The following is a 12,975-nucleotide window of genomic DNA, read 5'->3' on the forward strand; positions in this document are numbered from 1 at the left end:
TTTTTCTCCTAAGGGGCTGGATATTCGCCAAGGTGGAGATTTGTTATGGTATGGCTCATATACCATATCGGGACAGACGCTGGAGGGACAGACGCTGGATCGAAGCGGAGCGGAGCGGAGCGGAAGAATCTGTCCAAATTGGGAAGTTACGTGGGTTGGGGTGCGGGAGCAAAGCCCCGCGGTTTGGCACAGGGGTAATGTTGTAATTACATATTGTGCCTAAGTTTACTCCTGGGGTTATAAATAGGCATGTTAGTAATCCCATGAGGTATCCTGAATTCTGTAAATCCTTTTCTGAATATTGAAAGGAACTCGCCGCTCTGCTCCCGAGAACGTAGGCATCTTTGCCGAACCTCGTTAAATCTCTGTGTTCTTCTGGATTTGTGTCGATTACTGTTTTTCTTCGCCCTAATTTTCTCAACAAAACCACCTAACATATGCATGAAAAAGTGTATTTCACATTTTAAAAGTTAAATAGTGATATTTTTTATGTGATATGACAGATTTGGGTGGTAAAATGCAATTAGATGTTAGATGTGTAAATATGTAGGAATTGGGTGGTCTGTATATAAATGCCCCAAGGAGGATTTACATACAAACTGTACAATTCTTATGTATTTACATATATAACAGTTAAATTTCAATTTTCACATTTTAACACTTAAAATAGTAGTATTTTTATGTGATATGATAGATTTAGGTGGTAAGATGTAAAAGTAAAGTTTAGATGTTAGATGTGTAAATATATACGAATTGGGTGGTATGTATGTAAATGTCCCCAGGGGCCCAGGGGATTTAACATACATACCAAACAATTTGTATGTATTTACATATATAATTTCAATCTTTACATTCATGCTACTTAGCTAATAAAAGGTGCATTTCACTTTTTAAAAGTTAAAATAGTGGTATTTTCAATGTGATATGACAAATTTAGGAGATAAAAAAGTAAAAAAAATGAAGTTTAGATGTTAGATATGTAAGTATATATGAATAGGGTGGTATTTATGCAAATGCCACAAAATCCAACCATACGAAAGATAAGCTGACATATGATATTTTTCTTCAATTACCTGTTCATGAAAGAAAGATTCAATTTGAGAGATCTAACTTCTTTTTCCAGAGTTTCACATCGCTTCAGAACTGCCTGCATGTCTGACGGCAATGCTGGTGAAGAATTCCTTTCCTTGGCCTCAGCCATCCTAAACAATTAGAGTAGAGAAATAAGCAAATTTAATGTTCTTAAAATTGAAAAACATGCAAATGTACTACATATAAAAAGGAATGATGAGCGCCTCGATAAAATTTAGAGCTTAATTTTTTACTCATGAAGAAAACATGCTTGATAAATTTAGGAGAAAATATTATGTCCGGTAAACTGGAGGTGCGGATGATGGCGTGGTGTGATCCACACTGTCATCCGCAGATTTGTCGTCTGGACTTAATATTTTCTCCAGAATCAGGGGTTGTTTGGGATCACTTTTGTTATATATATATTTATGTCGTTTTGCTTAGGTTATGATTTGATACAAAAACATGTTTGATTGTAATGGAAAGCATAGTGCCCTTTTAATATGCTGCTAAATGCTATTCATTTTACATATATGATTTTTTTTTAAGGCATATACATATATAACACACAATTTTTATGTATTTACATAACCAGCCCCTAAACATTCATAGTTACATGCAAAACATTCAAATCTTTAAGAGTAAAATATATTTTTCATGCACAGGTTGTTATAAGTGTAAATATCGTACTTTAGGCGTTACATATTTAAATACATATGAACTGTGTGGTATGTATGTAAAATTTTCTTTTTTCTTTCTTTTTCTTGTGAATATTGCATAGAAGTAGCACACATACTTGCGGGAGCGCTCAACCCTCCTTTTCTTTGTTGGATCTGCCGTGTCCACTGCATTCATTACCAGCAAAGGAGACAAATGTGTTACAGACATAACAGACAACACATCAATATTCAATGAACTTAATAAAACTTATTCAATTATAAAAAATTCGAATAATTACAAAATGCCCCCGTGTAAATGAAGTGCATTTCAGACTCTAGATATCTAAAACTAAATGCAAATGTGCTTGAATTTTATTTAAAAGATGCATTTTTGAACGATATAAGATGCGAGTATCTATAAAATTAGAGCTTTAATGCATTAAAATTTTAAGCTCATATTTCAGTAAATCAAGATGTGATAATTAAAGATGAACAAAAAAAGTCATCAGTTTGGAGTCATTGAGCCTCACTTTTGTGTATTTTATTTATTTATTTATTTATTTTGGTTCAATGTGATGAAAGAGGCAGGTTTTAGCACCACAAAAATGAGCTTTAAAAAGCTAAATTCCTAATGATCTCTACAGTGATAGTTCATTTATTTCTGAAAACATTACTGACCAAAGTTTGATTCTCTTTCACCCGAGATTAGGAGCATAATTGAGCCAAGCCGGTTCGACTCGGCTTGATAAGTAGCTCTTGAAATAAGCTCGATTGGCTAACGAGTCAAGCTTAAGACAGGCCCGACTCAACTCATTAGCATGTGAGCCTGCTCGTTTAAAAAATAATTAATACAAAATATACTCAAAATATTTTAAAATTTAACTTTATCTTTAAATTACTTAAAATATTTACAAAATTATATTTTATATTTTATATTATGTGATTTCTTATTAATTATATCCTAAATTCTCAATCTATTTGTCATTTTTTTGATAACAAAGTTTGAATTAACATTGTTTTTTCTATTTCACAATAAACAAGCCTACTCTTGAGCCGGCTTGAACTCATAGCATTAAGCTCGAGTTCGAGCATGAAATTCTATAAATTTGATCTCGAACTCGATTAATTATCAAGATCAAGCTCATGCTTGACTCGACCCGTTTACACCCCCACTTAAGAGCATATTTACAGAGAAAAACATGTCACAAAAACAGAGAGAAAATGAATCCAGAAAGATAGTTTCAGACAATGATACGGTACAATGTTTAAAGAGCAGGAATATCGTAATCCCCAACAAATTACCTGAATTTGCTGAAGTGATCGAGCCCACCCTCACTAGATTTGATTTCTGCAAAAAAACAGAATGGAAGATAAATTAAAAAAAAAAGACCTAAAACGTTGTCTTTACATTGAAATTTGCCAAAATGACCCCAAGTGTTAGTTTCAAATCATAACGTACCTTCGTAGAATCCTTGAAACTATTTTCAAACATCCTCTCCCTGTAATCTGCATTGCAAAGGTAAGCATATGTGTTACCAAGTGCAATGATGTATATTTCAGAGCAGAAAATAAAATAAACTTGAGGAGAACAAAATACACAAATAAAGCTCTCTTCTTTACCAATAAAATCATGTAAAATTGCAATTTTTATCACCATACTATTGTAAGAATAGATCAGCAGGCCTTGCACTGATGAATATCATACTTATTAGTTCTTTATAATTTTGCAAAGCTTACAAAATATTATATGTAAATATATAGTAAAGTGCCAAAATAGTCCCCTGACTATGTAAATAAGGCCATTTTAGTGGCAGGATTTATAGAAGTGTCTAGATAGTCATCAAACTCCTTTAACATGACAATTATTTTAATCTTTCTTTTTTTTTTTTTAAATTTTGGGACTAATTTGACATTTTTATAGAATTTGGGACTAAAATGACCTCTGAAGAAGAGTCGAGGGAACATTTCGACACTTCTCGCTCTCGCTGTGTCTTTGTGTGCGTGCGCGTGTGTGCGCTCACGCGTGTGTGTAGTAGAAAGAATCTACGTATATACGTGCGCGTGCGTGCGCGCACGCGTGTGTGTAGTAGAAAGAATCTACGTATATAGGAAGGCCTTTATGATTCAAATAGGAAAGAGATTTTGGAAAGCAGGTTCAAATCTAGTTCCCATTATTTGCCTCATATGTTTTCAATATGCACCTTAGGAAGTTCTTTAATTGCTATAAGAACTAATTTGAGTACAGCAGATATAAAACCATCCCAGTCCCATGAATTAAAAAGAAGAGAAAAAACAAATAAAATGTAAGTTCTCTACAAAATCTGCAAAAAGCATCTTAAATACCATTCAAGTTAGGTTGGGGACCTCTCTACCTACCTCATGGGCAATTACATATAGACCACCCGAAACTTGCTATTTATAAATCAACCACCCTATTTCATCCATCTTTCAAATTCTCACTCAAATATACAAATTCATGGTAAAACCCCAACAAATATTTTTCATTTTTATCAAATCCTCAATAATTTAATCGTGGCAAGGGTAAACATGGGTACAGAAGTTCAAAAAATTCAATTCGGTGGTTAATTTGTAAATATCAATGTTTCGAGTGGTCCTTATGCAAATATCCCAAATAAATAAAAAAATGGTAAAGAACTAGAAATTGTTTTCCAGCAGAAATAAACAGAACAGTTATGCTCACTTAAGGATCATGAATTTAAACTATATAAGCGACTTTAAATTAAGAGGACTGCCCCAAAAAAAAATCCAGAACTTTTGCTTGAGATGCAAACAGAAATCACTGAGAGGGGTACATGCATAAATGCTCCAGAACTTTTGCTTGAGATGCGAACAGAAATCACTGAGAGGGGTACATGCATAAATGCATTTCATTTGATCTTCAAAATACATACAAATCCAATATACAACATCACCTATAAGACTCGCCATAAAATGATTGATCACAATCAAATCAATGGATGCCACACAAATCTTATATATTTACACATCTAACACCTAAACTTTCGAATTTTCAAATTTACATGCACAGAATTAAAATATTTAACAGCACAAAAAATATACTGCTATTACTAAATTTTCAAAACTAAAATACACATTTTCATTCATATGTTGATAACACAAAAGCGTTATAAATATAAATAGCAAACTTTAGGCGTTAGATATGCAAATACATAAGAGTTGTGTGGAATGTACGTAAATTTTCCTTAAATCAATGACATACCGTTTGTTTTTAATTCGTAGTCAGAAGTGCCATCACCAACATGTCGACCTGAAATCACACAATTAGAGATTGTATGTCCAGAGTGAGCCGGGCCATCGCACGCATCAAAGCCAGTCGAAGGTTCTGGTGCAGCAGTTGATGATTCGCTTAGTGAAGGCTCCTGCGAAGCCACCTCCATATGTGTCTGGTTTGCCTGAGTAAGAAAACCTTCGATGCTTAGCTCTAACGACTTCTCCACCCTCGCCAAGTTGCCTAAACCCGTAACTTGCATAGGGGAAACCATGTGGAAGGACGTTGCAGGTCCAGTAACTTGATTTGAGGTAATGTTAGGCATGGTTTCTTGAGAGCTAAAAAGGTTAGAAGAACTTAGTTCCGCCGTTTCTTTTTCAACCTTGGAGTTGAGCCTTTTTCTTTCCAAGGTTCCCTTAAGCATGCTCACAACTGAAGAGACATTGTCGCCAGTTGTTGCTCTCGGGGGAGTGTTAAAAGATGTGGAGGAAGTAGAAGGAGACATGAAAGAATGGATTTGGTTGGGCATTTCGGCCATTGGAATGTCGCAAAAATTGGCTGAATTTGTAAATTCCTGCTTTACTTTGGTGGAATTATAAGCTGGAATGTTATCTGATGCTGGTGGAAGTGTTGCCATTTGTGAGCTTTGCATTGCAGCATACCTCCTCCTGCAGGCAAATAGCAAACATTTGCATATCTGTTGTAAATAATGTGAGGTAATATAGATTTGCACCTTTAGTGCATATGACATATTTATTAATATTTGAACAAAGTGTACTGTTTCAAGATTTACAAACAATATTCAGAGGAGATTGTTTGGTTTGATGATGCACTTTAGGGTTATGCATTGTGAAAAAGCATACTGAACTAAGCTCATTTGGTTAATTCGGTTCGGTTCTAACATAACATTTTCGTTTTTTGTTTTAAAAATTTTAATATTCGATATAATATTCATCAAGCTAAAGAAACTAAAAAATCAAATAATAATAGAATTAAGAAATCAAATGCATTTGGAAAGAAAATAAATAGACCATATAACTTGCTTAATTTAAATTAGTTTGGAATTTTTAATCTTAAAATAGAATATTAATATTTAATTATTTTTGGACAAATGCTAAAAAAACTCTGCTTTAATCACACCAATCAGTTTTGAAACTTTTACCTTAGTTCCGATGATCTGCTTCTGGTCATTGGCTGATTACTATGGAACCATGCCTGTTTGAAAGAGTGAAATACAGATGGCTATAAAACATTAATAGTGGCATTTACATATATAGCACACAATTCTTATGTCTTTACATATCTAACACAAAGTTTCATATTTTTATTTATAACCCTCAATTTTACCATCACATAAAAAATATCACTTTTATTAACTTTCTATAAATGGAATACAAATTTCTTAAAACTTTAGGTGTTAGGTATGTAATTACTCATTTCTTTTTAAATTATTTTGCCTTCATAAAAAGAATGAGAATTGGAGGTAAGAATTTAGACCTTGGCTAAATACATATTGCTAGATTGCAACCCCTTCTCTGCTGCATTCCTGATAAAGAAAATAAATAAACACTAAAATGAGATCTATTGCATCATCAAACTGTAAATCTCTATAGAAAATGCTGAACACAAAAGGATATCAATAAAATCATGGAAGGTTTACATACAAACCACTTAATTCTCATGTATTTACATATCTAACACCTAAACTTCAACTTTTATATATATGGCAACTTACCTATGCAAAAGAGTATTCACTTTTTAGAAGTTAAAATAGTGGCATTTTTTATTGGGTAAGAAAGATTAGGGTGTAGAAATGTAAGAGTATAGTTTAGGTGTTAGATATGTAAATACATAGGAATTGGGAGGAATGCATGTAAATGCCCCTAAGGTCATTTACTCAGTATATCAGAACATGAAATAATCCTCATCTGATCAACAACAAATTCTGACACTGAACGTTCCTCTCAATGAAGACTTAAGTGAAGAATCAAGATTCCATAATTATGGTGTAGCTCATGAATAAGCTTTTATTAATATTCATTGAAAATTATTTGAATTAGATTTTTACCAAAAGATCTAAAGAAGATGAACACGAGCATTACAACATGTTAGATTAAAACACATTTTAAGTGATCATAGTTACATATAAATTAAGTACTTTGCAAAACCTAGTCATACTATTTATTGGGTGAGCGTACAAAGGATTAGGGTGAATAACAACCCGATTTTGAGCCGAGCTGGAGTCGGCTCGAAAATGGCTAGAATGGATTGAGCGCGGCTCAAAATCGGCTTGTGGTTCATTATATTTGATTTCGAGTCAGCTCAACTCGAAATTAATCGAGCTTGATACTGCTCAAAATTGATAATAGTAGGCTCAAATTGAGTTATTTGGATCTGTTTCAGCTCAAAACCGGTTTAATATGGCTCAAAATAGAAAAAAGCTAGCTCAAATTGAGTTATTCAGATTCGTTCCAGCTCGTGACTCGTTATGTTTAACTTTATTTAGCATTATATATATAATTTTCAAAAATAAAAAATACATCAAGCCGATCCATGTACGGCTCGAAATAAGCTCAAAAAAATTTTGATCTTACGGCTCATAGCTCGACTCATTTATTTTGATTCGATCTCAAACCGAGCCAAAATTTGAAACGATTTGAGCGATTAACAATCTTCGAGCTAAATTCACAACCTTACATAGGAGTTGCAATAATACATAATGTTATTCTATGATGTGTATGATTGAACTCATATATATCATTACATAGGAGCCAAAACGATTGCTACATGGACACTAAAGATTTGCGCATATCCATTTTAAATAGCTGCTATAGGATCTCTAGAAGACCTAATAGTTAGATTTAACCAATTGCATATTTAAGTAGCTAATTACTAGTGAATTTTATTTTGGAGAATTTTGAATATCATGCTTTTTGTTTCTATGTGAAAAATAAATTTATTAATTAAGCCCAAAAGTGATTATGCTTCATATCATACACATATCTTTAGAGCACTTGGATACTTGCGTTCGGTGTAACTTTGACTTTTAATAAAATAATTGTTTTAATTTGTGTAGTTGAGTGGATATAAAACAAAGAGCTCAAAATTTAAACAATCACTCATCAGTTTTATCATTTATTTTACATAAAAGTTCAGATGTTTAGTGTCACATTTGCAAAATAAATTTATTGATTATAAGTGTGCTATAATATCTTTGAGTGTAATATTATTTAGAATATGGTTTTCAGCATAAAAATTATTGTGTTCCCTTCTCTACTTAAATACTTGTGTGTGAGAAAGAAGAATGCTAAGACAATAGAAAATGATAGTTTGAGCTTTTTTTTTATTTCAAGTTTCTAATTTCAACCTCATGATCAAAATTTAAAAAAACTATCTACTCTACTTCTAGAAATATTAAAAAATAAAAATGAATTTCAATTATAATCACCTGAGAGAAAATTGGCCAGGATCATTTGAATGTTCATCGATGGCGCTTAAATTGAGAGCAACTGGATTATCATCACTGTTTTTCTTTTGAGATGGTACTCCATTTTGTTGGATTGGAGCGGGATCTGTGGATAGCCTGCAAATCAAAAGAGTCAGAGGCCATCCATGCAAAATTCAAATAAATTTTAGAAACATTTTTAGAATGTTGCGCCTAATATTGAAGAAAAAAAAATCTTGCAATAGAAATTACATTAATAGTTTATTTACTAATTAGCACAAACCTCTTGATAGAATTAACCGGTCGAAGTAAACAAACTGAAGAAATGCTAAAATAGCAAGTCAGTCCCTAACTGGTGAACAACATTAAGTGGCATTTCCACCTTTTACAGTTTTACCCCAACTTCAGTATTATGATATAGGACATTTCATGTTCTATGCAATCGTTTGCCTCTTATGAGCCTCCTTTATTAAATATTAAATTTTTGCTCATTGCTTAAAAATTTATTGACTATGTATCACTTAGCTGTTAAAAAACAAATTATATCTATCGGCTAAAAATTTTCTTTTTAACTTACCTATATTTACTCTCTCTTGTGTTACAGAAAAAAAATTTTCTGAGATTATTTTCATAGTGACCCCCAACAAGGCTAAATATTAGAAAAAAAATCACACTCTAGCACGTGCAATACTACCTACCCACCTCCGAGATGGTTGTCGGGCACGATGAGTTGCAACCGATGAACCGTAGCCAGAAGTCTGTTAAGTGCAAAAAACAACATAAAATTTTAAATAAATATTATTAGAAATATTGGTATAACACATTTAGAAGGTAAATGGTAGGATTAAAAATATTGCAATACATCCACACAACAACAGAAATCAATTTTAACCATTAGTCATCACGAAGTATGAACGAATGAAAATAAAATTTCATGATGCCAACCACAAATAATTGGGATAAAGTTAGTGATGCTGCTGTTGCTGATGATGATGAAATCTCTTGTTTTCAATACATTGAAACTTTAGCATAAATCATACATCATGTATAATCTCATAATTATATTATCTTTGGTTGTAAATGTATCCCATCTTTGAAAAACTAAGATAAAGATGAAAATAATTGTCAACCTATCATGATGAACAATGAAACTTTAATTCATTTAAATTTCTCATTGTAGCACTTGTAAGTATGAGAATAGTATTATTAAAGTAAATGCAATGAACACCAATAACATTACAGTTATCACTAACAATTTCTAGGTTTATTAACGGAAATTTCAATAAGCATCATGACTAGATATGTTCTGAAACATATATGACTAGATTTCTTACCAACAGTAAAGTACGAAGTACAAAAAGATTGCTATGGACCAGAAAAAACAATGGGCATTTACTACATACCACCCAATTATTATGTATTTACAAATCTAACATATAAACTTCACTTTTAGATTCATACCACTCAAATCTTTCATCTCACATAAAAAATACGACTAGTTTAACATTAAAAATTGAAATGCTAATTTCATGCTTATGAAACGTAGCATATATGTAAAAAATTGATGTTTGTGTGTTATATACTTAAATACATAAGAATTGAGTTTTGGTATGCATGTAATTCTCCTGAAAAACAAACACTAGCACGCGAATAAGGTAAAGACCAAATTGTGTTTGGAAGAATCAGTTAGCATCATATAATTCATGAAATGGACATATGGAGTTTGAGCTGCTCTTTTAGGATTAAAACAAGAAAACTGTTTGACATAACAATTGCTAAATCTTAAAATCTTAACAGCCATTCAGGTATTCATTCAAGGATTTAAGATTTGTGACAGAGAAATCCTTAAATTTGTTACATGCGACGGATAGTAAGATATCACATATCATCAACTGATAACATAGCTAAATAAAACTTACCAAAAAAATCAGATTTACAGCACCTAAACTACTGTTAGTAAGATTTAAGCTAAATCATACTTAAATCATGCCTAAAACAGTACATCAAGCAGCTCATAAAACAAGAGTTTCAGACACAAAAAATGGAAAAACAACACTAGATTCTTCTAAATAGCCACTAAAGAATAAAAAAGGAAAACATAAGAAAAACAAATAATTGCCTCTCCACTCGTCAGCCAGTTATTGAACAGTTCTTCACTGTCTCCCCTAAAAGACTGTGAGATGTTCTTGAACCCTAGCATCTCCATGCTCGGTGCTGTGATCCCAATCGGATTCTCCATCATCGTCTTAAGGAAAATCTCTTCACTCGTATTCCTAAGCAAATCAGAAAAGCCCCTTCCTTCCATATCCATAAACATAAACAGCTCCTTCTAATCTCTACAGCAGAAACTTGTTCGCAATCATCCCTAACCAATCTTCTTCAAAAAAAAAAAAAAAACTTTCCCTCTCCACCAAAACTATACCTTTCTCCCACTAAACTTCTAAATATCTCCAAAAATCTCAAAAACCCTAGCTCCCGATCCCTTTTTGCAGAACTTCAGATAACCCTACAGGTGTCTCTGAAAACGATGACAGCACTCCTCCCAAAGGAAAAAAAATCTGGTCAATCCGAAATTGAGAAGGAAGGACACAAGAAAGTTCGAAAGAGCACAAACATAAGAATCAAACAAAAGCCGACACGATCAAACCCTAGCTAGATTTATCTAATCAATTCAAATGAAATCATCCGTTCGTCAACAGTGTGAAATTATTTTAAAAAAAATAGCTTATCATATTGATTGATTTGGCGCTTAAAATATAATTGTGGCAGTTGAGATCCTTTGGCAGTTAGCACGGCCTCGACCAGATTCGAAGATGCCGAATTGTCTCCTCTGAGAAATTAATAATCTATTGAAACCTTATTCAAATTAAATTGCTTTAATTTATGAATTTATAAGAGAAAATTATAATAAATCTGGAAAAAAAAATGAACATTGATCAGCTAAATTTAAGATCGGGAAGGAAAGATTATTCAAATTTAGGATAAAAAAAGAAAAAGATTTAGGGCTAGGTTTGACCTGCACAGCGACTGCCGTGAAAATGATTTGCGGCCATTTTTCCCTTTTCTTTTTTTATTGTGGAAAGCCGCTACGGTTGTGATTTAGTTTGAAGATTATAACTACGCAACCAACTTAGTAATATTACGGCTGTGAATTTAGCGAATTTGTTCGAAAATTATTTATCGCTCAAAAATTGTTTCGAAATTTTGTTATGATCGAGATCGAATCGAAATAAACGAGTCGAGCTACCAGCCTAAATTTTGAAGCAGATTCTTCTCGAGACAATTTTGAGTAAATCTCAACTCAGCTTGAAATCGAATCATTGGCAGCAACTACACCTAATGAACTAAACATGTTTAAATTTAGATTTGGTAAGAGTGGGTTGGTTTTGAGAAATGACCCTTCTATTTGGGCAATTTGATATCCATTGTTTTTTAATACAAAACTGGTTTTGAATCCATTCATTCGATTCGACCCAATTGAATGGAACTTGTATGCTCGATGATGGTGACCTCTAGGCTCTATTTTAGGAAAAAAAATATTTCACCGGTTGAAGTGCACGTCATAGCGGTGACATTCCCGTTATTTCAACATGCATTTCAAGTGGTCGGATCATCGCTGTTGTTCGAATGTGTGGATAGCGGATGAAATATTTTCTTTTTTTTTAATGGGTTAAGCTACTTGTAAAAGTGAGTAAAAATGTGGTCTAAAAAATAATTAGGTGATAATTATAAATATTTTTTGTCAAAGAATAAGATATTTTTTTACGATCACCGCATTTTAACAGATCAGGTTAAAAAAAATATTTTTCCACAACAAAATTTCTAGAAAATAACAAAAGAATATAATTTTCAAAATTGAGTTGTAGTGACAGTCTAAAACGTAAAACAACCTAAAAATTGTCCCAGATATGAGATTATATTCCATCCGGAGAGCCAACCACAGAAGGTCATGTCTCCATACATCTCATCGGTGGGCGATGTGACAGTCAGTGGTTAGCCGTTCGGACGTGCAAAATAAAAACATAAATGCACATTGAATAAAAATGAATAGAAATAAATGGTTGATTTGACACGTGTCAAACTGAATCAAGTTATATTGAACTGGATTTTAATTTGCTTTTTTTTAATAAACTAAAATATAATTAATTTTAGCAGTAAAAAAAGATCATCTTATATCTAAATAATAATATTACAAAAAAATCTAAAATAAATTTTGTTGATTTTTATATCATTTTTTTTACAATATTTTAATATTTTAAAATTTTGAAAGTTGAATTTAATTTATTATATTATTTGATCCACTTCACAAAAATAAAAACCTAACCAATAACAAAAAATAAAAATTTGTCCAAAACTATAGGCAATGACTAAACTAATATTTTAATAATGAGACCAAAACAACCAAACAAAACCAATTTCACTTGATTTTTAGGATAATTGCACGCACAACACCGAAAATTTTATTATTTACGAAAGTAACCACGTCATTTTTTTGAATTATTGAACCTGTGCATTTACTCGTGCCAAGATAAAATATCGGCAATTTGAAA

At 32.2% G+C, this 12,975-nt stretch overlaps 1 protein-coding gene across 2 annotated transcripts in view; it reads right to left on the reverse strand.

The window, feature by feature from the left end:
- LOC110025752 overlaps window positions 1–11,113 on the reverse strand; it is a 17,191-nt gene extending 6,078 nt beyond the window's left edge. The window contains exons 1-10 of one of the 2 annotated variants that reach the window (XM_020726392.1): window positions 10,539–11,113; window positions 9,128–9,183; window positions 8,429–8,563; window positions 6,478–6,526; window positions 6,143–6,195; window positions 4,972–5,648; window positions 3,190–3,236; window positions 3,033–3,078; window positions 1,868–1,916; window positions 1,074–1,202 (exon numbers count right to left, since the gene is read on the reverse strand). In XM_020726392.1, coding sequence (XP_020582051.1) covers window positions 1,074–1,202; window positions 1,868–1,916; window positions 3,033–3,078; window positions 3,190–3,236; window positions 4,972–5,648; window positions 6,143–6,195; window positions 6,478–6,526; window positions 8,429–8,563; window positions 9,128–9,183; window positions 10,539–10,742 — 1,445 coding nt within the window. In that variant the 5' untranslated portion in view covers window positions 10,743–11,113. The remainder of the gene's footprint in view (window positions 1–1,073; window positions 1,203–1,867; window positions 1,917–3,032; window positions 3,079–3,189; window positions 3,237–4,971; window positions 5,649–6,142; window positions 6,196–6,477; window positions 6,527–8,428; window positions 8,564–9,127; window positions 9,184–10,538) is intronic. The other variant, XM_020726393.1, reaches the window with a different exon arrangement.
- Between the last annotated feature and the right edge of the window lie 1,862 nt (window positions 11,114–12,975).

The sequence above is a fragment of the Phalaenopsis equestris genome, unplaced genomic scaffold (genome assembly GCF_001263595.1).
Source record: "Phalaenopsis equestris unplaced genomic scaffold, ASM126359v1 Scaffold000326, whole genome shotgun sequence".
NCBI lineage: Eukaryota > Viridiplantae > Streptophyta > Magnoliopsida > Asparagales > Orchidaceae > Phalaenopsis > Phalaenopsis equestris.